General features: G+C 43.5%; 1 protein-coding gene across 1 annotated transcript in view; it reads right to left on the bottom strand.

The window, feature by feature from the left end:
• Positions 1-25126, bottom strand: part of Efl1 (elongation factor like GTPase 1) — a 123635-nt gene that overhangs the window by 7748 nt on the left and 90761 nt on the right. Inside the window, exons 16-18 of the mRNA XM_051148850.1 lie at positions 19977-20108; positions 14937-15084; positions 6416-7395 (exon numbers count right to left, since the gene is read on the bottom strand). Of these exons, the coding sequence (XP_051004807.1) occupies positions 6416-7395; positions 14937-15084; positions 19977-20108 (1260 nt within the window). The remainder of the gene's footprint in view (positions 1-6415; positions 7396-14936; positions 15085-19976; positions 20109-25126) is intronic.

The following is a 25126-nucleotide window of genomic DNA, read 5'->3' as shown; positions in this document are numbered from 1 at the left end:
GCTGTATACACCGAGGTAGCTGGCTCATGAGCTTTTGGGGGTCCTACTGTCTCCACTTCAACTCCCTCGTGGGAGTGCTGGGATCTCAGATGCTTACAATGCACATCTGGAATTTGGGTCTTTGGGATTGTGGGGCAAGCACTTACATCTACTGAGCCATCTTCCTAGCCCCACGTTCTTAGAAGAAAAATTAAGGTAGTCTGTGACAGTGACCAGTAAGCAGTAGAAAGAATAGGGTAACGGGTGAGTGAGTTATGAAGAAGGCTAATGAGGATAAAGTGGTGACTGCTCCCCTCCAGGGGCCATACCAACAGCTGGATCAATACTTGTCATTGAAACTCAATGTAATTAATCATGTACTTTTGAGCCACTCAATTTTAATTCCACTAGAGCTACATCCTAAAACAGAGTCACAGTGATGGATCGCTAAAGAAAACACCGTAATAAAACTCCCTATAGTCATTGGCCCCCCTGACAGCAGGTCAGTCAGTTCTTCCTCTGTTCACGTGCCTTCAGATCCTGAATTCTACAGAAGGCACCACCACTACCACCACCACCGCCACCACCGCCGCCGCCACCGCCACCACCACAACAACTCAACAGGAAGGGTTCTGGCCATGACTACACTATCCATGCTTCAGCCTGTCCCTGGCCTGATGGTCACCAGGTTCAGCTCCTGAGCCCCTATCCTGAGAGCACAAGCTGTGTTCTTCCCCAGTCCATATGAACCACTCACAGCTCAGTGTGTGTCAAGGGACTTCCACGCAGAACCACAGCTCCCTCAGCCTAGAATATGTCACGTTAGGCCAACCCTATAAATATTATTTCAGATTCAAGGACACTCTTGAATAACTTTTGATCCTGAAAGCTAAACATTCTCTCCACGTCAGCTCCATGGAGCTCTGCCTTTACAGCACCACAGAATTCACATACATCTTCTTCTAATGTAACAGCCAAGATTATTCCACAGTCCTTAAAGATGGGAGGCAAAGAAAGGCTTGTTGTCTTTCTGAATAGAGAAAAGAAAGCTATGCACAGCATATTGTCTTCTATAATAAACAAAGATGAAGTAATACATTCCCAAATTGAGGACGATAGGTCAATAAATTATAGCATGTCAAGTTCACAGGAATTATGCAGAGGTTAAAATGAAAATTATGAATAAGTGGCCAAATAGGAGCATGCTTTAAAAAGAACATGCAAAAGTAAAAATGTTAAATTACTAAACCATAAGGTCACAACTATGCACAGCATTCTAAGGACAGTGATACCAATAATAACTGAATAAATAAATAAAATAGAGAATAGAAGGCTGATTTCCAAGGAAGAATCTTTTCTTTCATCTCATGAGTTGTTACTGTTGGTAACACGTGGACAACTTTCAAACACTCATAGACACGCACACAGATACATAGATAGCGTGGGTATTTCTTGAGTCTTACAAACAAGGTCATGTGGAAGTTTTTTCCTGTCACAGAGCTACGAGAATGTGAAATCAACCCAACGTAGCTAACAGGACGGATGTGATGAAGCTGAGCGGAAGTAAGCTGCGGACACACTGGCCTTGTGGGCTGTTTGCTACTACACACCAGTTCAGCTACAGAGGAAGAGGAGGCTGCATAGCAGGCTGACCTATCCCTGGAAGCTCTTCAGAGACTCTCCATGCATAGCTTCAGGTTCGTATTGTCACTGCCAACTACCGACAGATGCAGAAGCCAAAGATCAAACCCAGAGGTGACATGGAACTGGCAGAGTAACACATTCTCTGAGAGAGCTACCTAAGGACCCCGGTTAAAGGTGACAGTTAACGCAGGGTCAGTTGTGGGGCTTAAGTGGCAGTGTCTGTGCTCAGACAGGGAGCACTGAACAGATCCTAAGGCCAGTATAGACCGAACATCAGCTCATCTGTGCTCTTCTCCAAGTTGTGCCGTAGACACTGGCTGGCTGGGCCTGGAAAGATTCCGTCTAGCCAGGCCCACTTCAACATCTTATCACTTTGTAAAGACTTCTACTCTGTCTTGAATTCTGCTAATCCTAATTTCTCATAACATGCCATTGGAAAACCAGTACACTACACAACTGGATTTTACTTTTATTCACTTAATATTATTCAACTTTGTCTTTGCTTGACTTAAAGATTAACTAACACATGCCGCCCAACAAGACCTTATTGAAAATTATGAGATGCTGGTCATACATACAAAGCATTTCAATGCAGGGGGAAAAAAAAAAAAAGGCTTTAAAAGCACAGCTACTCAGGTGCTTCCAGCTTGTCCCAGGGCATATACTCTTACAACACCGACGCTGACTCCTACATGTCGAATTAAGCCAATGATCACAGCTATGATTAAACCTCTAGCACTGTCTGGCAAAGAGTTTCATTATAGCGGAGGATAAGGCCACAGTAACAGGTTTGAAGAAAGACAAAGACAGTCACACGACAAAGTAAACAGTGCTTATGATGGTCAAACAAGCCCATTAATGGGAATTTTCATGGGTAAACAATAATAATGATACAGCCAGATACTTTTAGAAAAGTGTTTTTAAAAATAAAAAAGGATATTTTCTTGGGATCTTTTTCCAAGATAAAAACTTTGGAAATGAGTATTTTCCTGCAAAGCTTCCCATTTTGATTATATGTAATTCTATCCATGTAGAGAAGAAGGTTTTAATGATCTGTGTAGGAAGAATTAACATGTAAAAGGAGAAGTCTGTAGTCATCTTGACAGACCTCCAAATATCCAGGCAAGAATTAAAAGGACTTTAGAAACAAGAGTAATTTTCTCCATTTCTATTTCTAGTTGAAGTTGTGGAGTTTAGAAGAAAAAAAGAAAAAATCAAAAGCTGACTGTTGATGTGCCCTGAATTCTTGGCTTTGGGGCACTCATACCAAGAGTCCCTCAAACACCAGGAGAAAACAGGCTGCAGGGAAGGTGCTCCAGGAATGGGACTTCAAGGCAATTCAGGAGAGGAAGGGTAAAAGAAATCCACAAAGATTCACGGTCGTGCAGATGAGGCAGCTGGTTTTGGAGACTGATGTCTATTTTAACCAAACCACATACATGGCTGCACACGGAAGACCTGGCACAATGGGGCTTATCTGCCACTCGGACAAAGGAAAGCCACACTTCACAGAAAGAAGGGTGCAAACAAATGGGCCCAGATGGTCTTCTGGCTCTGGGAAGTCACACAGCTGTGTATGGTTGCCAGGTAAGGTATGCCAACGTGGAGATAAAAGAACAGGGCTACAGGTGGGACCTTCAAGTATTATCTTGGGGAAGATGGTGTGGTTTCGGATAACCAGTTTGCTGGGACTTTCCACCTGGTAAGAGGACAGCTGCCTCTGGCTTCTGTTATGCTGAAAACGTGTCTTTTCAGGAAACAATGGGCAAAAGCCAGAAAGCAGCTCCACTGTACAGGGCTTGTGTAGGAGACATGGCAAGCGCCGCCTGGAATGCTAAAGGTAGAACTGATGGCCTAGGGAGGAAAGATGCTTCTCTTTTCGTGAGCGGAGGTACAGGTGAGGACCTCCAGGGATTGTAGGCTTTAGAAAGACCGTTTCAAACATATAAAGAGAAAAGGAAAAACAAGCATAAAAACCAACAAGTCACAGGAAAGTCCAAGAGAAAAGAAAATCAACTGCGAATGATCCTTCCGAAAGAAAGAAGTGAGACCCCTTGCCTGGCTTCTGTGTAGGTGGACATGCAGTGGGTACAGGAGGGTACTGACTAAAGGCGTGTCTGCAGTGGGCCCAGCATGCTTCCATAAGCTGCACCTACCAAAGTGAAAGCACAAGACAGTATGGAGAAGCCTTCTCACTGCTCCCAAACAGGGAGCCGGCTGATGCTCATGGGGACAGCAAGAAGGCCCCATTCTCTACACCTGCAGGCACCACGTTCAGGGAGAAAGGAGAGCAAACACAACTGGCAAGCTGGTAACCAGGGCAGTGCTGACACGAAGGACTACAACCTCATCAAAACACTTGGATCACTCATAGTTGCGCGCGCGCGCGCGCGCACACACACACACACACACACGAATCTATGTGTTGAGTTAAATTTTTTCAGGGGGCATTTTTCTCTTTTGTATAGTTGTATTGCTTATGTAATATGTAACAAGAAAATTAAATACATAGACTCATATTAATGATACATAAATACAAGAGATCATGAGACTACATAATTTTTGCACAGTCTCGGCAATCAACACAGCATGGATCCTGATTTGAGGGAAACCGATTGGAAAGATAAATCTATAAAAACAAAAATGGGGCCAATAAGACTGAGCCCCTAAGCTAGGCACTGTGATGCACATCTGTAATCCCAGTGCTCAGGAGGCAGAGGCAGGATCTCTGAGAGTTCGAGGCCAGTCTGGTCGACAAAGTGAGTCTAGGACAGCCAAGGCTGCACAGAGAAACCCTGTCTCAAAAAACCAAAAAAAAAAAAAAAAAAAAAAAGGACTCAATCCCTACACTTCATGAGAAGAGTGCTTCCCCACAGGAGAGGCAGCAGTATGTGGTGTCCTGGCTGGCCTCTCGGGTGGTGGGTTCAGACATGGTTGGTTTTTTTTAGGAAAGATGTTGACCAAGTGAAATGTGTCCAAAGGCCTTCTGGGATGGTGAAAGGGCACAACCCACAGAAACAGCTGAAGGATCAGGGTAGCTTCCTCCCAGAAAAGTAGGAACCTAACACTCACTCACAAATATAGAATCACAACGAGTAGGAGACTGACCATGACCAGCTAATCATGGAATCGGCTGAGCTGAGCGTGGCCAGACATTTACAAATGATGAGGCATGCAGATTGCCTAAGTAAAAGAGAGCGCAGATGAGCTCTGAGGATGTGAGGAATTGAGGCCATCTGGTTTCAGCTCCATGCCTGTCTCTTTAAGAAGGCTCTCCAGGGAGACGGAGACAAACGTGACAGGCTGTATGAGGTGCTGGTGGGTATGCTACATTCAGAAAGAGTGGATGGAGGTCACTGTGTGCAGCCCACACTTAGGCACCTCCACCAAGGGCACACTGACACTCAGAAGCCTCGTGACTACATCTCCCTAGCTTGCTCAGCCACGCTGTTTTGAAAAGCTGCTATACATATGCAGTTTGTCTCAAAGAACTTTATTATGATTCAAGCCTAAATTTCTTTTGAGAAAAAAATAATCTCAGATTCTTTTGCGAACTATTCAGTAAAGCAAACTTACTTAAAATGTAATTAACTGTATTGACTCAGGGAGGCCAACAGGCAGAAGACAGGCAATAAATTCTCTGGATGACTTTCACCCTTTGTACTCTCATCACCCTAACAGTTCCAAGATTCCTCCAGAAAAAGATATCTATTATGCCCAGGACACTTCGAGGAATGGTGTTGGTGTTCTCACTTAAATTTCCACAACCACAAAGATTTCTTTTCCTTGCCATCCCCTTTTAATGGAAGAAAATGAACCCCAGTGAAACAGTACTGAACAAACACCCAAACAGCCACCTTGAACGCAGATGTCCTGAGGGCCCCAACACCACTTCTTCTAAAGAGGGAAACCAGAGGGTGAGCTGACAGCCTGGCTGGCAGTTAAAAGGTTTGAGAAAGCCTGAGTGATTCCTCGTCAGGACTGAGAATTTACAGTACCCACTTTGTGCCGTGGGTGCAAGGATGGTGGCTGGTTCTCACCACTGTTAGGATGGCCCGGTTACCAGGCTGAAATGCTTGCTCACCTGGGACAAAAGTGCTGCCAAGTTGGAGTTCTATCCTTACTGGCCAGACCTTTCACCATAAAACTTGCTAGGAAAGAAAAGTAGGAAAAATATTTCATTCATAACAGCTTTATAGAAGTCTAGGAATTAACCAAGGAAGCAAAGGACTTCTGTAAGGACAATTTTAAGACACTGATAAAAGAAACGGCAGCAGCAGAGCCTGGATGGTGGGACGCCCTTCCATGTTCCTAGCAAAATAACACTGCGAAGATGGGTACTCAACCAAAGTAGCCTACAGAGTCAACACAAAGCCCTCCAGGGTTCCAGTGATGTTCTTCAGGAACGGGACAAAACTATCCTGGAATGTGCGTGGAAATATAAAAGACCACAGACAGCAACTAATCTGTGAGCACAGCTCGGGCCATCACAAAAGAATAAAATTAGATCTATATCGCCCACCCTGCATACATGCAAATAAGGCAACTCAAACTTAGTCAAAGATCTGAGCTTAAAGTATAAAAAAGGATACCTTTGCTGCAAAAGAAAAAGACCTTTAGTTGTCATATATTTTCCCTCTCAGGATTTTTAAAATAAGGTGCCTGGCTTTTAAAAACTCTCAACTCTTTAGTAAATTAGATGACAGAGCGTCAACAAATCATTAAGTGTGTTTAAGGTACAGGAGGCTTTGTTACTCAGGGCATCTCTCTGTCCTCATCCTTCCCTCCTTACCGAGGACATCGCTGGTGGCCATGATGTCACACGTGTACATAGCTGCCATCAGGCGTTGAGGTTTCACTTGCAGAGCATAGCGGCACGCTTCTTTCATGGTTGCAATCAGCTGCCCTGAGAAGGGCCCATAGCAGTCAGTGACGGGAGAGCCTCCTCTCTGGGAAGTTGCTTCAGAGGGCTCTGAGCAGCCATCTTGTTGCTCTTGGTTTTCATCTCCGACGTGACAGGTTGTACCTTCCCCCTGTCCCTCTCCTGCCAGATCACACTGACCTTGATTCTGTTTATCACTTGCTCCTTGTTCTGCACATTTATTTAGCTCCCACTTTTCGAGAACAAAACAGACACCCATGAGGGGCTCCTCACACATGGGGCCAGAGAGGGTTGCCAGTTGGAAGCCACTCACGATGCTATTGCCAAAGTCTCGGAATCTACTGGCTTCCTTTGATTCTCTGACAGCTGGGCCGGACCACACTGAGTTCTGAAAATCTTCGCTTCTACTGACGAGGATGTTGGGCCCACACTTTCTTGGGCCAAATGACCAGATCTGGTCAACAGTGTTCCTCCATTTTCTCCCTACCAGGTGTTGCTCTAGTTGTCCTTTGAATTCCCTAATCTTCTCCTGGGTCTTCTGATGAATCTCCTGGGCACTTCTGCCCTCATTCAAGGAGGATGCCAAAAGTTCCATGGAACGAATCAAGTCACTGTTTTCTTCCAGAATCCGAGTCACTTCTTCTGGAAGCGGTATGGCACGGACACTGAGTGTGGCCAGTTTATTGGGCGTCGGTATGGTGATCAGCCCATCCGAGTCCACTTGGATTCCCTCTGGGATTTTGCTTTGCTCTTCTTTTGTTTGGTGTATGACAGCAACTTTTTGCTGCCTGCCTATTTCTTCATTGACCATGTCAACTTTGGGAGGTTTTGTGATTGTTTCTCTGAATGGAATAATGGGCTCAGATACACTGATGTGAATCTTTGCAAACCTATGAGAGCAAGAGAAATATCAGATGGTTAGAATCATAGCATGCATCACACATGGAGACAGTGGAACACCACACAAACACAAAACTCATTTTCTACAAGAGGCCTGTAATTTACACTCTATCTGAATTCACATAGTGCCTTCATTTCAGACCGAGAGACAACCTCTGATGGGAATGCTCCTCCGGGGAGCTCTCTGCTTATGCTGGGATGCCACCGCTTTGTTCATTCTCACGACAAATAAACCATCTATTTAGCTAAGATTGTTTTGAGTGGAAAATAAATATTGTAATAGGATCTGACATATGACTCCTTTAAAATCCATTCTGCCAGACCTGGGTCTGGAGAAGCAGAGCATGGTGATTACAGCTCTGAAGAGATAGTCAGAGCTGCAGGATACACCATACCTTCTGCACTGACGAGGAGGCTCGCGTGAAGTCAGAACAACCCAGGACTATCTAGAGTAGCATGTCACCATGAACCTTCTGCAGTGACAGGAAGCTCTCTACTCTGTGATAACTGAGCACCAGAAACATGCTAGTACAACAGAAGAAAAAGCTTTTTAATTTTATTTAAATGTAAATAATGACTGAACATTGGAAATGTGACTACTGCTGCTGAGGAACTGAATTTTCAATTTCACCAATAGAATTTAAGTAGCTTCCTATGGTCCCACAGAGTCACATAGGTAGTGTCTGCAGTACAGGGCTTGAGCCCTAATCTGGCACAGAGTTCAGAGAGTTCCCTTTTCACACAGCATTGGGTTAGTTTCTTTCTTTTCAGCTGTAAGGTCACCCAGGACAGAGACTGGAACTGGCATGGGATGACTCTGCTACTGCTGCTGAAGAGACTGGGCAATCTTCCTTTTTGTCTTATTTTCTGTTTATGCCACTGTTACTTCACACTAAAGCTCTCAGGTACTCTACATCTGTGTGTGTGTGTGCGCGCGCGCACGCGTGCACGCGCATGCACTCGTACATGCACCAATATATTATATTGACTTTTGGAATTTCAGAATGATGTCTTCTCTGGGAAATTTATTCCATAAGGGAACTGAATGTTGACAATTCATCCTAGGTTTCTTTCTGTTTTTAATATTTCACAGATATGGCCCAAGTACTTTATTTTATGCCTTTTCATAAATTTGAAAGCTCAATAAGTGGACTTTTAACACAAAATGATATCCAAATACATTTTAGCATATAGAAACTGAAACAGACTAAGATGTGTAGAAGAAAAAAAAAAGCATAATAAAGCGGAAGCCGTAAGAGCTCTTCCACTAAGACTACAGCTCTATCAGTAATGTTTCCCTCTTCCACAAACTACCTTACTTCAAGTCAACTTGTCCAGGACACACAAGATGGACGACTACCTGGCACTGCATCAGCTAAATATTACTCTGACGCTCAAACCTGAGCGTATATACAGATATAGCTCAATCTCACCAAACAATTCGGATGGAAAAGAGATAAAGTAACAATGAAAGCATTACAAATAGACACGTATGTGTATTTTGCTTTGTGATGGCCACTTATTACACTGAGCCACTATGCCAAGTCCTTCACAAATGTGTTATTTCCTTAACAAACACTAACACGATCCTCACCGTGTAGAGGAGAAAACCAGGTAAGTATATATGTGGTCTAAGGAGTTAGGATACAGATCTTGGTCTGATTTTAGCATTCACAGTCTTCACCTTTTACACTACAGCGGAAAGTTGAGTTTAACAGCATGCTAAAGAAAAAACTCAGAATGCCACATGCTTTTGATCATAGATCATGTAAAATTAATTTGTATGAGGTCTGGCAATATAATTTAAGTTATAATATAAAACAATATATGCTAAAGATGTCAAGGTAATCTATATAATCATTATTTAAAATGCCTAACTGGCATTCAATATTTATTCTTTGTTTAAAAGGGGGGGGGGTTAGATTATCTTAGGAATAATAAAAACGGCCCCTGACTAAGCCCAAATAGCTAACCCAGTCTTCCCTTAAGCACACGGTTCTTTCCACTTCCCGCTGAGGGTCTAGTTTGCTACTGCATCAACTCGAGTGAGCTGTTCTTGCTGTCAGCAGCTCAGGTGGACAGTGGGGCACGTGGGTCTGAGCGGTCCACCCCATCACAGTGGGCACCTGGCCAGGCACGCGCCGGGCTCCTTTTCATGCATGTTTAGGAGCTATTGAAACAGTACTACTGAAAGGCCAAACCATTCTTTGTTTCATGTTATTAGAAATAAGAAGCCAAACTCATGTTAGAGCTCCTTGACTACTTATGAAAAGCACTTACTAGAATTGACAATTTCATGTGGCTAATTAGCCTGCACTTTGGCAAACAAACAAACAGACAGACAGACAGCAAAATCCCCACAGTATCATGATAGAATTCCTTGCTTTGAGAATTCTTGTCAGCTTTCTAAAATGACTTATTTTCACTTAGGTTTAATAAACATGTTATGCAAGGAGGCAGATTAGGTGGAACGCCTTGTAGCAGAGAAAACTTCGGATGGTCTAAGATTTGAATTTGTTGGAGGGTGGGTGAGTAGAAGAAGAATGAAATTGCCAAAAGGAAAAACAAATAAAACAAAACTGTGACTCCCAGCCTTATTTCAAACAAGTCTCTAAGGCTGTGCTGGACATGAGTCTAAATGTGTGCGTGTTTCATTACACTGTTTTAGTATTTCTTTTAATTTGCAGGTTTATAAAAATGGTGTATTTGTTTATGTGTATGTGTGTGTGTGCTTACATGAGTTTATGTGTATCATGTGTGTGCAGGTGACCACAGAGACCAGACGGCATAGGTGAGCCCTAATGGTGGGTGCTAGGACTGGCCTGGGTCCTATGCAAGAGCAGTAGGTGCTCTTAACTGTTGAGCCATCACTCCAGTATACAGCTGAATTCTTTAAATGGAAAACTCATAGGAATGGCAAAACAGTTTTAAAATTATTAGAGAATATATGCTTACGGAATTCAAGGAAGCCAACTGCAAAGCTATGAAAACGAAGAAAATGCATCAATAACATTATATATTGTTAATTTTTATTATAAAGTAACAGGGAAAAAAAAGTTATGCACTACTTTGGATTTCTGAAGTCCCGAGAAGTCTGCTGTAGAAATTGCTCCTGTGATTCAAGTCATCCCACGCTGGGGAGGGAAGTGTGTGGCTGCCAACTCTACAAGGCACCAGGAGCAGAGGCTTTGCAAATCACGGCAGTGCAAAGCCTGCTGCTACTTACAAATATATAGATGCTAGAGGACAGATGACAGATAGACAGGTGAAGTGGCTTCTGCTACAGCTGTGACAGCACTTCATTCCTGTTCCACCTGTACCTGAGGTCTGGATGCTAAGAACTCTGACAATCCCTCTGGCCTCGAGACAACAGCTGACACTTTGCCTCTTCCTCTTCTGTACGCAAACCATGGATGGGCAGAGAAGCTGAAGTAAGAGGCATGCCCCAACACAACTAAAGAGAATCCTGTTGGCCATAAACGTTTTTAACTGTGAAATGTAGTAGTCACAAAGACTAGTACACAAAGAATCTACTGATCTATAATCATTAGTGCAATGTGAACACCATGCATACCAGTGCCCAGGCTCAAGTCAGTTTCTCTAGCTATAGGAAGACACTCTCCTATCCCTTCCAAATCCCTCACAGGCAACCATAACCTTCTATTACAACCTGATGCCCGTGCTCTGCTTTTATCATTTAAATGCAAACACCTACACTCTGAAGTTTAATTATGTGAATACAAGTATATGTCTGTGCGTGTATGTGTGTGTGTGTGTGTGTGTGTGTGTGTGTGTGTGTGTGTGTACCAAAGATCAACAACGGAGATCTTCCTCAATCACTTTCCATGTTAACTAGTGACAGCGTATTTATGGTGTTGCATTCCTATAGTTGCAGATACTTAGGAGGCTGAGGCAGGAAGATCACTGTCCTCTGAGAGTTTCAGGCCATCCAGGCCATGCAGTAAAAACCGATCCTCTAACAAAAATATCATCAAGAGCACTCATCCTTGACAAACATTTGTCCAGCTTTGTTATACACACAGAGATTTAGAAATGGAGGATTTGCCAAGCTGGGGAAGTACCTGTTTTCGTAGGAGACAACATAAACCAAATTCCAACAGCGTCCCACGCCTACACCTGTTGTGTGGCAAGCGTGTCGCTCAGCATCTCTTCTATCACTTGAGAATGTCTTTAAAAACTTTCAACACTAGTGGGTGTCTCATGCTGTGTGCCTGAGGTGCATGTGTGTGTAGAGGTATGTGTGCTGCAGATGTCATCTTCCTGTTTTTGAGGCCTGGCCTCTCACTTGCCTGGCATTCATCAAGTAGATTAGGCTATCTGCCCACGAGGGATCGGCCTGTTGCCACCTCCCCAGCAATGGGTTTACAAGTGAATGCCAACAGTTCTGGCTCTTTGATATGGGTGAAGGATTAAATTCAGGGCTTCATACAAAGCAACTATGACCAACTATGGTCTAAGCCCCTCACTATACTTTCAATTTGCATTTTACCAAGTGCTGACTGGCTCAATACATTTTCAAGTGGCCCTCTGTCTTTAGATTTCTGTCATGATGTGCCTGTTTGTGTTGGTAACACACCTTTGGGCTGCAGTTTTAGACATGCCATAGCTATTACAAAGGTCAGAGCACACTGGTGCTGCTTTCTTACTCTATAGCCTCTGTTGAGGATTAACTAAATCTTCACTGTCATTTGTGCCTTTCATAGCAACATTTCTTCTCCTCTCCTCCCTTCCCCCTCCCCCACTGAGTAGCACTACTTACTAGAAAGTCTGTCCTTTCCTCATTGCTCTGCATTGTGACCTATGTTTGGAGTCTCTGCTCTAGGCCATCACCTCTGTGGTCAGCACCACAGTCTTACTATTGCTTTAAAGACAGACTGAGTTCCAGTCTCTGAGCACAGTGAGGACACCCACCTGGGAGGTCTTCTTTGATTATTATTGGCTCTTTTGTGAAAATTTGTACACAAAATTTCAAATCAACTTGAAAAGTCTCACACACACACACACACACACACACACACACACACACACGGGGGGGGATGGGGGGGGCTGGGAGAGGTGAGAGTAAATGGACATAGCCTTCAAGGACACACCCCCGGAGACTTATATCCCTCAATCGACCACACCTTCAGTCATGACTCTTGGTCCCCAAATAAGCCCTTACTTGTCCTACGGCACTGGGGTACTGCAGAATGCAATGGCCTTTGCCAATACCACTCAGTTCTGTTTCTTGTAGTTCAAAAGCAGCACGTGTCATAGTCACTAGGCACTGCCCAATGAGCCAGTGCACCCGCCCTTCACGCCCTTCAGTACTTGCACTCAGCCCAGCTGAGTCCTCTATTGACCACCTTTACATATGGAGGGAGAGTTCCACTCTTTGAGGATCCAGGTAAGCTCTGAGCCTAACAGGGAATACTGGGCTCCAGGTTATTCCTCTACCACAGGGGGCTACATGAAAGGATTTGTTTGAATTGTTTTGTCTTGAGAAAGGAGGTAGTAAGCAGTACTTTCAGAAATGATAATGTTTAGTCACATTTAAATGAGAATTTAAATGAGATTGCCAGGCAGTAAGACACATACCTGCTCCAGGATGCTGAGGCAGGAGGATTGTGACCTTAAGGTCAACCTGTGTTCTATATAGGAAAACTCTACTTTAAAAAACAACAACAAACCAGACAACAACAACAACAACAACAAAAGGGAGCGAGAACTCTTGTGGGATTTTAATAAAGCAGTATGTACTTTTTCAAATGATGTTACGGCTTTCATTGTTTGCGTTCTATAACTATAAAGGATGCTTAGCTTTCATATATTAATATTTTCTAGGAACATTTACATAAAGTAGTTCTCAAAATAAAATATATATTTATTGAAATTACTTAATACCAGGTTAATGGTACATTTCTAGGAAGCTAATTATTTTATTAAACATATTTGGATTTTTCCCTCCAGAAGTTAAAAAGCATGCACAGTGGCTCACGAGAGAAAAGCACTAAGCAAAGCCAAAGGCATAGAACTACTAAAACAAGTTTTAAGTTTGAGGAGAGAATATTTTTCAAAATAATTTAAAGCATCAAAAAGCATGATTTTAAAGGAAGAGTTAGTAGCCTGAGGCTGTGGGATGATTTAACATGGATTTTTACCTTGACAGAGGGAGAATGAAATGGGGGGAAATAACTTAATTCACAAGCAGAGCAAATAACATTTCCAAAGCCCTGTAGGGAGCCCAGAGTCTGGGGTCACACCTCCCTGAATGCACCTGACTAGCTGTGATCTCAGAAGCTAAGAAGGGCGGGGGGGGCAGCTAGGACTGCATGGGAGGAACCCTCTGGGAGCTCTTATTGGAGTCTATCGCATTTTATGATTTACCCAAACAGAACTTCAGTGACTCTAAGAAAACTGACAAGAGATGAAAGTGTACATTCAAACCTTGTGTGGACCATGGCTGTATAAACATGGAAAAGGAAAAAGCTACAGTGGCATTCTCCAGTGAGGAAGACATGGGAGTCTGGAAGGAGCTCCTGCCTCATCCACAAGGACACCACTGCAGCCACAGCCCGTAGGTATCTGCTGTGGCTACGGCAGTGCACTCCTGCCACTCTCCTGCCTATGGCTCAACATGCGGGTGAGGTGACAAACACAGGGACCACATGCTATATTCTGCATATGATTAAAACAACCACTTGTAACTACCTAGATTATCATTATTTAAAGATAAAAGGAAAGGGCTATTATAAAAAAAATTCTGATTGTTTCATTAGTAAATATATATTTTACACACACACACACACACACACACACACACACACACACACACACGGTTGTGATGTTGTAAGGCTGACAAAGGTGTGGGCAGGTACTTCCACAAGCTATTGGTAGTTAGGGCATGTGCTTTTGGAGTTAGCAGTAACAGCCGGAGAATGAGCAGTTTGGCACCGACAGCTGCACATATGTAAATACCTACAGGACCCGAATGCTCATAACTGCTATTTCTAGGTATAACCCAATAATCCTTACTCTGCTATATGTTTCTTAATTTTTGCAATTAACATACATTATCAACAAAACAGAGAAGCAAAAAAGTATTTATAAAGTGATTTGGTATGCTCCTATAATGACTTACATATGACCTTCATAGAGAAATTTCCAGAAGGTTTACATTGTAGAGTTCACAAGAAGTCTGTCCTAATCATAGCCTGTATTTACAAAATAAGATTTCTGTTGCTTTGATATGTGCTGTGTGGCTGCTTAAAATCTACATATATATATATGAAAATGTTTTATGACTTAAGCTTAAATACAAAATTATTCAAGTGTATGAAATTCACATAGGTTCCCAGTTATTAAAATTTAAATTTATGACCCAATAGCATTTTTATGTGTGAATTGAGGGCATTGCATTTCTCTCCCAAAATAAACCATAGTCTTAGTCTGACCTGCTTGGGAAACATTAAGACATCATCTCATTGATTTCTGAGTTATCATTTCTCCGTCTCTAGCATTTTCATCTGACCTTTCTCTCAAGTCATCCAGACATCGCTGAAGGTGGACCTCTCCCGCTGTGACTAAAACATGCTCTCCCGTCTCCTGAATTAAGATCTGGACACAGGGGTCAGCTTGGTTTAACAGCTTCATGCCTTTCACAAGCTGAGGCATTTCACCTAGATGACAAAATAAGACATCAACAGTCATAAAGGAACCAGGATCACAGAGAAACCCTGTCTCAACAAACCAAACCAACCAACCAACCAACTGGAACCAGGATGATGGAGGCAGTGGCTGCTGACTGCAGTGTTACAATGAACTAAGCTCCTAGGTCACAGTAGGAATAAGTCACCCTCTTATAATTGACTTGTACAGATAGACAGACAGAGAGACAGACAGACAGGATGAGGCCCAAGCAGACTTATATGACTTAACATTTTTTCAACAAATTCTTAGCAGATAAAACCCATCTTCACCATGCCTGTAAATTCACTTGTTATCTTATCAGTATCATGTACATTATAGATCTAGAAATATAGCAATACTTCCTCAAATAGTACGTATAAAATTAACAAAGATACACAAAGCATTTACGATGATACCTGAGAAACTACTAGAACTTCCTTTTAGAATAACAATTTGTAAGACAGGCTTGGTGACACAGATCTTCAATCCCAGCTACTCGGGGTGCTGAGGCAGGAGAACTGTCCACTTGGAGGTTTGCTGGGGCTACAGAATAAATTCAAGCCAGTCTGAACAATTTAGTGAAACTGTCTCAAAGTGAAGGTAGTACGAGGGTTGGCTAGAGGTGCATTTTGGTGACAGGGTGCTTGTCTGCTGTGCACAAAGCCCTGAGTTCGACTCCCAGGATTGCAAGAAGCAAAAACATGCAAGGCAAATCTGTTTGTGAAAGCACTTGACAGAAGCGTGGGGTTCAAGAGCTGCAGTAACTAGCTACTGTACCCTCTGCGTTCTGTTCTGTGAGCGGGCCCGCTATATAACTGTTTTGACCCAACAACACACAGAAGAAGAGGGCACAGATGGAGACTGCGTTCTGCATTTGGGATTTGCTTGGTCACTCCTTCCTACACAGTCAGCAGTCACTTTTCCCTCCAGGTAGGCCAGAACAAGTCTCGTAATGCTGTGTAAAGATTCTGAGCGGGTTCTCACACAGCGCTGCTTTGGTTCCACGTTTCGCTTCAAAGTTCTCTGTGTTCAATTTTCAACAAGCAAAAGCATGGGAGGCAGAAAGAAAGGCCCTATGGAAGTTTGTTAATTAAAGGACATGGGGAGATTATAAGACTGTCAGTGCTCATTTATTTTTGAACTAAAGTTCTAAAAATAACTAACACTATTTATAGCATTAAAATGCCAGCCAAGCATTTTAGAAGTGGGTATCATAGAAGAAGCGGACAGATTAATGTTCTCATTGTGTAGACGAGGAAACAGCTGGAGAGAGTGAAAGAAATTGTGTCCAAAGTCAGCAGCAGCTATGTGGCAGAAGCCAGTTCTGATGCTGGCTGGCCAGCCTTAGTGGCCAGGAGGCTCTGTCCACCCACACCACAGCCCCGTACACCAGAAGGCTGCAAGCCACGCCGGAGCACAGGGAATCCTGAGGAATTTCGCTCTCTCACTCTCCTCTCAGCGTCTCGTGGCTTTCTCTTGCTTACGTGGGGAGGTTTGACATTCAGTGCTGGCGTCACTGTCAAATTCTGAAACCTAGCTTCAAGGCCTGCTCCACAGACACTGCGAACACTCACAACACAGGTAAACGGCAGTGACAGGAAGACAAGGCTTGTCTTCAGTCCTCTGTCAGCTGAGTGACAAAGCCTCGCCTGTAGACACTTGTCTCTAGTCCTGCATATTTAAGTCTAGCTCTTTTAGCTAAAGGGGACAGTTTAAGATGAGGAAAGAAGAAAGTTTTATAATGAAATTTGAGACTTGGAGTCAACATTGAAATCGAGGATTTGAAAATGTCTCCAGCAGCCCTTCTGGGGCCAAAATCAACACAAACACTGCATGCGCTAACCTTTTAAAACTTGGAAGGCGATTCTCTCCCCTTATTTTAAAAATCTTACAAATGGACAGTTCACTCACAACACAGAAATGGACACTAGGGAGTGTAAGGGAAAGAGACAGCAGGAAAAGTAGATATTTATTTTCCACATTTCATCAAGAACTTGGTGTAACTGATAAATGTTCTAAAACAAGACGATGGTTCAGGGCGGGCTGCCTGCGAGGTGCTTCTCCACTGGGCTGCACCGACATTGACAATAACCATTAAACCAAGCACTGCAACAACAGAGCCTAGGAGACCCCTCTGAACGGTTACAGCACAACGTGCCGAACAAAGAGTTTAAAAATAGTAAAGCAGTGTTCAGCACCCAGCCTTGCAGGCGGCCTCAGCCATCTTGGCCTCCCAATATTCAGCTCCATGGCACTTGGCTCCGAACAGTTACGTTTGACAACACAACCCAGCGGAAGTGGTGTATGCTACTGCCAAAGCCAGCCCTGGACTGAAGTCAGTCACCATGTTCTGTTGCAGGGCACACCAAGTGAAGGAGCATCTGTGGAGCCCTGAGGGCTGAACTCAGACCAATACTTAGTCCACATGAGTGACTCTTGGCAGCAGGTGGCTGCAAGCCAGAGAACCTAAGAAATCCACTGCTTGGGGACTCTAAGCTCGACTGCCTCCAAATTCCTGACCAAAGGACAAATAAATTATGTTGTTTCAGACTATTAAATTTTGGAATATCTTACTATGAAGTATTGTTTAATAATTAATACAACTACAAATCACAATTATAGATAGTTTGTATCTGGACCAAAAAACAAAATCCATAAAAGCATGGATATTTTATTTCTTAATTAAAAAAATATATTGCTAGTGTTTTATAATATATGTAAATCATCAACAGAAAAGCCAATGCATCCGGAAGCCCTGATTCAGCTGAGGAGGATTTGTTATTTCTCCTCAAAGGTGAGGTTTAGCATCACCTCTGAGGTAGAGGTCTGAATCCTGAAATGCAGCACTTATTGACTGTAGGACTTGGGCCCAGATAGCTTCCATTTAATTTTAAAATCATAACTGACAGTGCCTCCAGAGCCCAGAAGAGGGCGCTGAGCTCCCTGAAGTGGAGCTACCGATGGTTGTGAGGCACCTGCCAGGGGCGCTGGGAAACTTAAGTGTGTCCTCTGCAAGAAGAGACTATAATCTGAACCAGTGAGCCGTCTCTACAGTGCCAGTTTCTTCTATTTTTAGTTTTACAGCTTTTCTAATGTTGGGATCAAACAAATTAGGCTTTGCACCTAATTAACTCCTTTATGCCTTAGTCACCCTCACATGAAGATTATAATAAAACCAGCACAAGTGGCTGCTGAGGGGATGAGAAATTCAATGCCAAATCTGCAGCTGACTGTTAGGATACACACAGGGTTAATGAGAATGATGAAAACAGTAATGGTTTGGGGACATTTGTGGGTGTCCATTGAGTTCTGAATAGCTCTGTGTGTAGGAAACAGACGCTGGCCAGAGGGACCTCTTAGCCTAGCCTGGGAAATCCAAGAAGAAAAGTGGGAAAGCAAATGGGTGTGGCTCTCTGTGACAGAGTGAATGGCAAGGTTCTTTATGAATCCAGTTCATGAGGCTGGTAACTCTTCATGAAAAAGATAAAAGGTCCCAATGTGAAGAGCTGTGTGCAGGAATAACAACGGGTCCACCCGGGGCCTCTCGGGCAGGGCTACTGGAGTCTTGCTTTAAGAAGGTGGAACCTTTTCGCAGTTATGAGACATGGGACCCATGGAGAGAGGGGTTATGGCCCCAAGGTAGGATGAGGCTAAGACAGGAGACACATGAGCCTAGAGGGATCCAGGACATGGAGGCAGCATGAAGGAAAGTTTCTCAGACACTCTACGTATAAAATAAGAAACCGAACAGACAAAAGAGTGAAATATTCAGAAACTGAAATATACAAATGGGCACTTCAGTAATGCAATCCATGGACACGTGTCTCCAGCAAAAACAGCTTACATTTCTTTAAAAATTATAATGAAAATTGTGTGCCTCTTTCATGTTTCATTTAGATTTTAGAAGCTCAGGGAAAAATGTAATCAATGGCATATGAGGAAATGCACTTTGGCCACTAGGTGGATGACCGTAAATAATTCTCCTTATTTTTGGACAAAGTAAAGGAAATGAATATCATTTGGAGCAGGCTGTGAACAAGAAAGAAGCCAGCACTGGGGAGGATCCTTTCTGTCAGGGAGCACACGGAGCAGCTCACAGAGGGTGATGCTGTCTTCTGGCCTCTGCAGGCGGCGGCGGCACCACCACCACATCTCTCTCTCTCTCTCTCTCACACACACACACACACACACACACACACACACACACGGAGGCACACTTAGACACAAATTTTAAAAATATATAAAAAATAGGAATTAGTAAATATTTGATAGTTTAAGCTCTAATATTTTAATAGACATTTCTGAAAGGATGTTTGGAGTACTAGCTTGTGCTACATTACCCAAGCTAAGTCAAAGATCAGCAGAACCAGTTTCTGGGCAGTTTCCAAATACTGTTCTCGGGACCCAGGGACCATGAGTAGCTAAGCCTACTTCTTATAACTTAAAGGAAGGGAAAAGTGTCTTCGGGTCTCATACCAAGGAGAGGAAATATACACAGATATTGATGTAATGAAGCCATTAAGTCCTTCAGCAGAAAACTGCCTTTCACACACCTGCTCTATGCTCCCTTGAAGGAAGGTCTGCAGCATTTTTACTGACCATAACTAGGGACCAGGAACAGCTAGGTCACAGGGGACAAATAAATACAATAAAAAGTGGAGGAAGCTGGGTATGGTGGTGCAAGCTTTCAATCTCAGCACTCAGGAGCCTAAGGCAGGCAGCTCTCTGAGTTTGAGGCCAGCCTGGTCTATAAAGGAAGTTCCAGGCCGTCCATGACTACGTAGAGACCCTGTCTTAAATGCAAGACAAAGCAAGCAGACAAACAAACAAACAAAAAAACCCATGCCAGTGTCATATGCTTCTAAAACCAGGGCCATCTTACTTGGGTGTTTTGGTTCAACAGCAACTCTCACAATAGGGGTGGCTTCAAAGTTGAGTGGGATAAATGGTGGGCAGGATGGCAGGCTGCACAAAGTTGCAGATTTTAGCACAAAGTCCTGGAGGCCTCCAATTCCTGCAGAGAGAAAAAGACCCATGGGATCAATATGGGCTAAACTTACGTTATGAACTTATGAAACCAACAGCACAGACCTAGTGCATACCTAGGACACTACCGAAGTGAAAAGGCATGGGTTAAGCGTGCAGTGTGCCTGTGTGTGTGTGTGTGTCTGTGTTTAACCTAGATAATATTACTCCTGTCAAAAATACAGAAATTCTAGGTGAGTGTGGTGGCACACACCTATAGTCCTAGCACTGTAGAAACAGAGGCAAGCAGCTCTTTGTGAGTTCTAGGCCAGCCAGGGCTATATAGTGAGACCCTGTCTCAAAAATAAACAAAACCCACAGACATTTTCTGGTTTCTCTATGGTCACATAGACAACTTCAGTTATATCAGGGTTAGTGAAAGCATGTCTACTCTGACAACAAAAATGATCACTTCTAGGTAGTGTGCACATGTTCATGTGGCTATGTGCATATGTGCTTAGGGAGATCACGAGTGTGAGTGTGCACATGTGTGTGGAGGCCAGGCGGAGACACCAGACATCTCCTTCAGTGGCTTTCTGCCTTATTTTTTGAAACAGAGTCTCTTGTTGAATCTGAAGTTCACTGACTGGCTAGACTGGCTGGCCAATGAGCCTGGGGTGAGCCTGTCTCTGTCCCTCATGCTGGGGTTACACTGGGGCTCTTCTGTGGGTGCTGGGGACCCGAACTCAGGTACACAGCAGGCACTCTCCAGATTGAGCCCCACTTCTAGATATTTTGCCCACAACAAATGATTATTTCAAGTTATAGTTTGTAGCCACTTTTAAAAATATATATTAATTTAGTGAATATGAATCTCTGCTAAAAATAATCATTTTGCTAATATATTTTACATGTGGATAATGGGAATTTAGAAATCTATAGCATGATGTGAACCCCTAGCTATTCTGAATCTTACTCCAGTTTTAAAGAGAATCCCAGTTCCTTCTCTAGGCTCCTAGAGATGATGGGTCCAGGAGACTCCGAAGGGTACACAGGGTCTCTGGGTGGATGGGTGTGGAGAGAGATGGATTTTCTGAGCTCACATCCAGAGTCAGAGTGGACAGTATTCTAGAACACATTAAGAAACATGCACTAGGGCCACTTGGGAGCCACTGTGTTGAAATAAAAAGACTGAGAAGGCTAAGTGGGAAGGAGAGGTTACCTGCTTTAGGGAGGGGTAAGAAAGGAGAAAGCCTATGAGCTAAGAAACAACCAAGAAAGCACAGCCACGCCTGTTGTGATCCCCTTGACAAGCAGATGTACAGCACTGGGTATACCGCTCAACCTAGAACAGCAGCCGGTCTGAGAGAAGAGACCCGAGGCAGGGGCTGCAGAATGCACTGGAAGGCAGCTCGCAGGAATCTCCTTGTTTGATCCCACCCTGAACACAGCCTTTGAGGCCGCAACCTGAGCACATTCAGATTCACCATCTCATGAAGCCACTTCCAAGTGTAAGGGACAAAGCACTCATTCCTCCATGATCTAGCCCACGGTCCCCTCTGTGCACATCTACGCACTCTAGCGAACCCCTTTGGCTGAAGTCACAGCTTCTTAATACTGTACCCGTTGGCCCAGCACTCAGAAGTGTGTCTGGCTGCAGTTTCCTGTTTGTCTCCCTGGTATTGGACCTGTCTGGGGCTGGCAACACCTCTAGCAGGGCTACTGGAAATAGCCTCATCTGCAGCGAGGCCAGGCTTCAGGAAAACCCCATAGTAAACATTCGCTTTCAAAGTTCATCCAGCCTGCTTCTGACTTCTGACAGAGGGACTTCCTTCCTGCACGCAAAGCACACAGTTTCACTGGGAGGACAGATGTTGCTCTTTCCTCTACATGAGGGACTCAAGTTGCACAGGGTCAGTGAGTCCCAACACCAGCTCTCTGACGTGTGGTTACATTGTGCTCTTCCGGCAACCAAACCTACTTTTGCTACTTAGATCTGCCCAGATCTGTTGGCACGACAAGAAGTCCCTCAAATAGCAAAGAGTCAATGCTACAGAATTCATAGCAAAGGAAATGATCCAAAGAGAGTAAGACCCTCGTTACCTGTATTACAGGTTACCAACTTTACTTATTTTAAAATATAATTTAAAGACACAGGAAAAGGACCATTAAGGTTATCTGGGCAACTCGCAGTAGAAGGACTTAAAATCTCTAACTTCTTGATAGGATACAGGACAACAATGAATGTGCAGGTTGGTTTTTATATTAAATACAGTTTGAAACAAACATTTTGCCCTAAAAATAATGCCATCAAATCCAGTTCTGAAAAACAAACAAACAAACAAACCCACAAAAAACAACTGAAAACAAAAACCAGCATACACATTCTCTTTTATGCTCACACTGCTACAATTTCCTCTCCCCGCCCCGTTTTCTCCTCTTAAGCACATGCCTTTATACTATTGGAACATTTAATAATCTTGATCTTTTTCTTCACTTAACACATGATTTTTTTTTTCACTTCAATCATTTCAGCCACTATTATAATAATTAGCCCCCACACTCAGGAGGCTGAAGCACAGTTATTATGAATTAGAGTCAGTTTGGGCTATACAGACTTTTTCTCAAAACAGAAACCCAAACTTCACTGCTCCCTTTAACTAGGACTGGTAGGGGAAGGGCACACCCCAAGTAATCATCTCAGAGTCTCTGAATTAGAAAGAGATCTGTTCCATGTGACAGCAGCCATCATTTTTTAGTCTCTAAACTTATTTCCAAGTTTTAAGAGGGAAAAAAATTAAAAATGCCAGAATAAGGAATATGAGATAAAAGCAGCAGTCCTGCTTGGTTTTGTAACTAACTGAGGTAAATAAGTCTGCACACCAGCCATACTCAGACAGAATGACGGGGAGCCAGCTCCCTCCACCCCTGTGCAAACACACTGACCCAGTGGAGTTTGGCTGACACACCAGGCTTGGGAGATGAGGACTGAAACAGGCAAAGAACCTCAAGTGGTCAACGCCTGAATGCTGCCTAGTACCAAAGGCAAAGGCAAACAGGACAGGGTTGAAAGCTGTCCCCAGGTGTCTCACTGTTATACTAGGGACAACGGAGAGCTGCAGAGGCTAGGCCAGGAAACAAGGTAGCACGCATTGTGAGACAGTTGAAACAATGCTTTCTACCAGATCAGAAATAGCTGTGGATGCTTGGTAAGCTGGCTGAGTAAGGCGAGGAAGGGGATTCTGGATGCAATGAGAGCAAGGAGAAGCCCTAGTCCTGGAAGAACAAAACTGCAGGTACTATATATAGACACGTAGCCAAGGGGTTGGCCTTCACAGCGCGGACTCCAGTGTTTAGTGTGAAGGCTGTGGACAAGGTAGACTGCAGCTGGATGTGGGCCTGCAGTGGGGCAGTCCCTCGCAGTGGCTTGTCTGTCACAGGCTGGAAAGAAGAAAGGGAGGGAATAAGGATGACATGCAGATTCTGCTGTGGGCAGGAAAGGCGAGCGTTACCAGTCCAAAGCTCTTCTGTTGGGTGTGTGATTTCTTATTACCATTTACATTTTTTATTGTTTAATGAACATTCTGGCTCTACCTTTTTCCCCTCTAAATATTTTTTTTTCTATAGTATATTTTTGAAGTTTTCCTATTTGGTGCCCAAGCTTCTAAGTTTAGACAGTTGTGTTCAAAAAATTGATTAATAAGCATTCAATTTTCCCCTAGCCTTCTAGATATGAGTTTGAAGGGCAGGGATAAAAAACAGGCACTACAGAATGATTCTCCAAGGGCCGAATGAATGTGAGCACTTCCTGTCCTCACAGTGCCTAAGAACTGACGAGACAAATGCAGAGAAACAAGAAATTACAGCACAATATGACCAGTGCTATAACAGGGCAAGCACATTCTGTTTATAAAAGGGAGAATTCAAAAGGTTCGAGGATTCCCTGAGAAGCTGAAAGAGAGGGCTAAGGAGACAGCCATGCATGCAGAGCGTGTGAGGGACGCAGTGTGGAGCCTAAGGCAGGGCGGAAGAAACGGGTCAGCCTGTGCTCCCACTTCTCTGGGATCCTGCAAATGCTATCAGTTCTTTTCTCTAGTCCACATGTGTGTTTGTTATGTTTGATGTGGAATCAGGGGATTTGAATCTAATTACAGCTCTAACCTTGTGCAATAAATGAAGCAGTGATAATTACAAAGGTCACAGCAGCAGCTGTTGTGCTAATAGACATGCTCACCAGATCTTGAACTTGTATTTGGTGTACAGTATAAATCAATCACATGTATACACTAAAGATTAAGCTACAAAGAACAACAGATTTGTATTCACAATCCCATCCGTTTATGGGGCTCGGCACCCTGTCGAGCTGACTTAAACATTTTGCATGTAACACATCACTTTACATAAGTCTTCAGGATGTATTTCAAATGGAAAATTTTAAATAAGTGGAGGAAAGAACAAAGGTCAGCATAAAAGCTTAGAGTAGACTAAAAAGAATGCTATATATTTGCCTAAGACAAAACTTAAGTACAGAAGGGAAGAAGAAAGGAAGGAGGGAGACAGGAGAAAAGGGAAAGAGAGAAGAGGGGGAAAAAAGAGAAAAAAGAAAAGATCTTTCAATTCAGGAAAACATACCCCGAAGCCTTCTGCTTTGAAAACTCAAATATTTCCAAGTGGAAAGAGGAAATAAGGTCCTTCTGGATGAAATGGCAACTGTAGCTCGGGTTCAAAATGATCTCAACCGACCAAAATAATCAGAGAAATAGAAAGCCAGGGCAAAGCTGAATGAATAGGTGAAGCTAGAGAAGGGCATCTCCAACTGTGAGCTGCTTCTGTTCACTGTGGACCAGATGAAAGAAGGTCAGGAAGGGTCAGCCCACGGCCCTGTCCATGAGAAAGTGGCACAACCCCAGGGGTCAAGCGCATAGACAACGTAGCATAGCGATGATGGTCTGTTAGATGCAAGATCAGTGGAAAAGAATGAGAGCCAGGCACGGACCAACACATACAGGCATTGGGGTGAGAAGCCCAAGGTGGCAAACTTAAGCAGGGACAACACAGTGAGCAGCA

The sequence above is a fragment of the Acomys russatus genome, chromosome 7 (genome assembly GCF_903995435.1).
Source record: "Acomys russatus chromosome 7, mAcoRus1.1, whole genome shotgun sequence".
Lineage (NCBI taxonomy): Eukaryota > Metazoa > Chordata > Mammalia > Rodentia > Muridae > Acomys > Acomys russatus.
This window is presented reverse-complemented; position numbering and strand designations above follow the sequence as displayed.